This window comes from Malurus melanocephalus, unplaced genomic scaffold (assembly GCF_030028575.1).
Source record: "Malurus melanocephalus ecotype Western Australia unplaced genomic scaffold, MMel_1.1 scaffold_40, whole genome shotgun sequence".
NCBI classification, from domain to species: domain Eukaryota; kingdom Metazoa; phylum Chordata; class Aves; order Passeriformes; family Maluridae; genus Malurus; species Malurus melanocephalus.
Genome location: NW_026623272.1, coordinates 1,424,928 through 1,430,297, shown reverse-complemented (window position 1 = coordinate 1,430,297; position 5,370 = coordinate 1,424,928). Strand labels below are relative to the sequence as shown.

The following is a 5,370-nucleotide window of genomic DNA, read 5'->3' as shown; positions in this document are numbered from 1 at the left end:
AAGAATGGTATGCTGTAACACCTTCGAGAATCTTCTGTGATTTGACCTGCTCTCACTGATCCAGGCAGAAGGGAAGCAATGTAATGTTGGGGAGGGAGAGMTGGTTTCTGACTTCGTGGTCAAATTTTATTCTCTTAACTAACACTGAATATAGAGTTACTGTTCACAGACGTAAAAAAGATAAAACCATTCTGCAGCTGTATTGAGCCAATTTCTGGCACCAATCACTGTTCTGCCAGATAATTCTTCACCCATTTTATATGTGAAAGAGTCGGGTTYCATTTGGAATAGCAGCAAATAGTTAATGTCCTACAGATACCTCAACCTGACAACTGAATTCTACCATGAAAGAAAAAGCTGGGCATCCATCAGTCCTGGCATAGGAGCATTAGCAGTGTCCAGCTCTGTCTGCCATCCAGCCTGCATCCCACCGGGTTCTGATGTCAAAAGCCAAAATCTGCTGTTTAACTAAAGCCACACTAGCGGACAGGGGAGTTCAGCCGAGAAAGAAGGGAAGTGGGCAATCTAAGCAGGCTCTACCTGTTGCCTGCTAACGGCGCTTTCAGCTTGCCGGACCGSGGATGCGTGTTCTGCCTGGCGGGACGGAGCCGCTCCGAGCGCGCCGTAGCCTGCGGCAGGACGGAGCCGACCCGTGTAACTCGGCGGGGAACCGGGGGCTGTGCGGGGCTCGGGGCTGTGCGGGGCTCCCGGCAGTGCGGGCTCCGAGCGGTGCGGGCTCCCGGCCGTGCGGGGCGCGGGTCGGAGCTGGCGGTGCCGGGGAGGCTCCAGGTGCGGCCGCTCCCCGCGGAGGAAGGCGCGGGCAGCCCCGCTCCCCGGGGGCGCCCCGGCGGGCGCGGGCTCCGCGGTCCCCCCTCTCCCGCCTCATTTGCATGGCTCTTATTACGGCCGTGCCTCGCTCCCGCCGCGCTGACACCGCCGGGCTGAGCGCGGAGTCGCCTCCAGCGGGAAGCGCACTTCCGTTATCTGTGCGCCCGCGCCCCCTCCTCAGCTCGCTCTCTCTGGATGTTTAAGGCGAGGATGAACAAACAGATCCAGCCCGAGCGCAAAGTGTCGGTGGTGGCCCCCTTGCCGGACCGCGCGGGGCCGCCGCCGCCGCCGAAGAAGGACGTGGAGCTGATCCTGGTGAAGGAGCACAACGGGGTGCAGTACACCAGCAGCAGCCTCCTGCCCGCCGCCCCCGCGCCGCGCTACGGCACCCAGGACAGGGAGACCTGGGGCAAGAAGATTGACTTCCTCCTCTCCGTCATCGGCTTCGCCGTGGACCTGGCCAACGTCTGGCGATTTCCATACCTCTGCTACAAAAATGGAGGGGGTAAGAGCACCGCTTGCGAGGTCTTTTTTTTCCCCGGCCCCATACCCCCGGTGGCATCCCCCTCTTCTTCGCGGAGTTTCTGGGGGAAAGCCGAGAGCCGGGGCTCACCCCGCGGTGCCCGGGCGCGGTGCCGGGTGGCGAAGGGAGGAGAGGCGGCACCGCCGCGCTGCCCCAGCGCTCCCCGCTCCTCCCTTCGCCTCCCGGGCAGCGGGGACCCGCCGCGGCCCCACAGCACCCGGGGCACCGCTCAGCCCCTTCCCGGCAACTGCTCGCACACCCCTCGAAGTTTAACTTAGTTTTTTGAGTGCAGGATTATTTGCCTTCTGCTGCCACTCCAGGCTGCTTAACGCTTCTTTTCGTTCGCAAAAAAATAGCACCAAAGGGGGAAAAAAGAAAAGCCCAAACCGAAACCTTCAAGCAGAGAAAGAGCATCTAGAAGAGCTACAGCCAAACCACTGAAAGGTTTCGTGGGGGCAGTTTTGATGTGGGATCGGGATTTCTGCCCTCTGCTCTGCAGTGCGGGGGTTCTCCCCTCCTCCAAAGTAGGTAGGAGACTTGTTACAAACAAAACCTCACCTCCTGCACAGTTTGGCAATGACAGCAACACAAAATTACACACAGTAACTATAGTTGGCTCAAATTGTCTGGCATGTCTTCAGTAAAACCTTAACTGCGACATCCTCTTTGATCTCCCTGAAGTACGCTGTGTTGTCAGTGATGACTCCAGGCTGTGATGGAGTAACACCATCTGCAAGCCGGGCAGGTGCCTGGGGTGCTTTCAGATCACACATAGAAAGAGCAGACCCTGCCTGGCATATGGAGAACTGTGTGTGAACGGTGAAGMACACAGATAGAAATGATAGATAGAAAGCATGTTCTATAGGATATGTATGTAGCAATAGCGTGGTTGCCTGGTGATAAAGGCTAATGGTTCACACTTGTAGCATAAAATAATTGCTTCCTGTGAAAACAGGAATGCAGAATGGATGGGAAAGTCCCTATCAAATAACATGGAATTATACCTGTCCTTGGAACTTMGTAGAGTACTGGTACTAATGAAACACTCGGTCAAGTTTGGTACCTACAAAASTTGTGAGAGGAGTCAGAAAACCTCTCTGCTCACCACCCAGACAGGCTGAAGAAAGTAGTTAGTATTGAAAAATAACCTCCATCCTTATTTCGTTATGTCCAAAAATAGTCCCAGCCACTCACACCACAGCAGCACAATGCATCACGAACGCAGCAGGCTCCCGCYGTGTCAGGTGCAGGCGTGGCAGCAGCATCATTCATGCCACTCAGGACAGATGCACCATTGCCACATCTCCCGCTCATCTGGCGATTTTTAGGGAAAGAGATATATTTCCCTATCTCACATTGCACAAGGTGACACCCAGAGTACCTGAACTCTTTTCTGTTGTGATTTGGGTCGCTTCATTTCCTAACCTGCTTCCTTTATGATTTACTGCCAACTGAGGCACAGATGTAACACTCTGCAACTCTCTTGCATTTTGTTTYGCCACCTTGTATGATCTCATGTCAGTTCAGCTAGAGAAACCTGGGTCTTCATTAGCACCTTCTGATTCAAATGATTCCAAATGGCAGTGAAGAGAAACCCAACACAAATACAAGAGGCGCCTTTCAGTGAAAAGTTTGCAGTCATTCTTCAATATCATCGAAGTAAAATCAGACCTTTGCAAGCAAAGGTAGAGAGGTCCTATGATATCAAAGACTATAGAAAGACTGAGAGCTGTTACTGATACACAGAAATCAATCAGTCTGGTATCTTAAAAATTTTCCATCCATTGCCTCTCCTGTTTGATACTTATATCAGGTTTAGTCGGTAGAAACTCTTGTAAGAGATTCAGGCTCTGAGAGTGCTTTACTGAATTTCAAACCAACTCAGTCTCTTTCTTTCACACTGTTTGCTTGCTTTGGGAATTTACTTGTTTTATGAGTAAATGTTCCTACAAGACCAAAAAACATGAGMCAATGGGCAGTTGGGCAGAGCTGTGAGATATCGCTGGATTTTATCGATATCTTTCCAGTCATAAATCACAGATAAATATCTTTTTTTCACCCACACTGCTATTGCATGAGGGAACCTTTCTAGCACTGATTCAACTTCTGCTGCCTCAAAAGGATAATACAATGGGTTTCATATAATTGTTATGTATCCCCATGCAGAAGTTGCTGTATATCAACATGGGAAAATGCTTTATTTCACTTAGTAGTTTTCCTGGACTGCTGAGCAAATTAAAGGGATTAAAACAGAAGGTGTTTTTATACTTGTATAGCACCTTCAGGCTTACCCTATTAAAAAAATTTACAGGATCCTCATAATAGGATTACAGTTTTGCCTTTTGATATTTATAAGGAACTAAAAGAAAACACCAACACATCAGATTAAACTTGAATTGGATGRTATGTATAAAATAAAGCAGTGGAAGGTAAAATGTTTCCTTTCCTCTTCCTCCTGCAGTTTCTCTTTATCCTGAAAGCCTCAGCAATTACTCAGCCTCAGTGATTTAACTAGGGCTGACTTTAGACAGTCGAATGTGTGGGTTATGAACATGTAYTTCTTCAACAGATTGATACAAGATACTCGGTGAAATGGAAGCACATTGCAATGCCCTGAGTCCTGGGTCAGCATAGCTTGTGCTACCTACCAAAAAGAAATTCTACTGTCCTACCAAAAGCTACACACACAAAGGTTCTACAGATGTTCTTAGCAGTTGAATGACAACATCAAGGACAGGGAAGTGGTAGAAAATGGCATCTCCCTTTACACTGGAAAAAAATTAGATGTTTGACACGTGGACTAAGTCTTAAAGCTATGATTCATTCAAGATGCCTGCAGACACACTAAGGGCCTTTCCATGTCTTTCCATGTAAAAGTAGGTGGCTCTCAAGAAAGCATGGAAAACTTACAAGATCTCAGAAGGAAAGTGTAAATACACACTGTATTCCCCCATTCAAAGTTCAATTTTACATGGACATGGATGTCTGTACACCTCCTTTTCTCCAAGTTCTTGAGTTTCTTTCTTTGATAAACTCTAGGGAAATTTTCTAGAAAAAAACAGACATAAAGGCTTTTGGGTTAGATCTCCAGGTTCCACCTATATAAAACTCTTATAGYTTACTTTAGTGAGTTTTACTTACACAAGGCATACACCACCCAGTGGCAGCTATACAGACTTTTTTTGTTTGATTACTTTGGAGACAGCACTGGTGGTGTTAACAGAAAGAAACAATTATATTTTAAGAAGCTCCCAGTAACAAAAAAACTAGAGAGTAGGAAGCATTCAGCAGAACTAAAACACTGAATGAATAGCCAGAAACATCTGTGTTTTGGGAGTAGCCTGCTGAGAGACCCCAATGGGACTTCTGCACAAAGATAGATGGCAGAATGTAACCCTTCCGTAAACAACTGTAATTTTTGGAATCATTCTCCTGCTATTAAAAAAATCTCCAGTCTTTAGTAAGATCTAAAAATCCAGATCATTTATTTTTCTATGTCAGTTACCTACTTTCATAGGACTTGCCTGCCTTACAAGGGCAGAGACAGATCCAGTGGCTGTAATATGAAACGGGCCACAGAAAGCTTACAGGACAGYTCAGTATGAACTGACTGGATGAGTTCTTGCCCTCACTGACTTCTTCAAAGCAGGATATGTCCACTGCATGCCCTAAAGTATTTATCAGGTGATAGGGCAGGCTGTGTACAGATGGGAAAAATCTGCAATCTCCCCTTGAGCAGAAAAGGCAACACTCCAAAAGGGGGAGTTCTCAAACATCACYTTGTCAGTCCAGCTGATCAGAAAAGACCACAACTTACATATGTTTGACTGCTGCTCACAGCACAAAGGAAAAGCACTGTTTGCAGCATATGGAATACTCTTCGTGCAGTGCATTTGTGAGAGTTGCGAGGATTAGGGCTTGTCACTGGAGAAATCATCAACTGTGGTAATTTCTACTGGCTAATCTTACAAGACCTATATCCTCATTATAACTTACTTCTGGCAAGAGCACCTTTTTTT

At 47.6% G+C, this 5,370-nt stretch overlaps 1 protein-coding gene across 1 annotated transcript in view; it reads left to right on the top strand.

Moving 5' to 3' along the window:
- Nucleotides 1–906: 906 nt before the first annotated feature.
- SLC6A2 (solute carrier family 6 member 2) overlaps nt 907–5,370 on the top strand; it is a 51,406-nt gene continuing 46,942 nt past the window's right edge. The window contains exon 1 of the mRNA XM_057364623.1: nt 907–1,333. Coding sequence (XP_057220606.1) covers nt 1,024–1,333 — 310 coding nt within the window. The 5' untranslated portion in view covers nt 907–1,023. The remainder of the gene's footprint in view (nt 1,334–5,370) is intronic.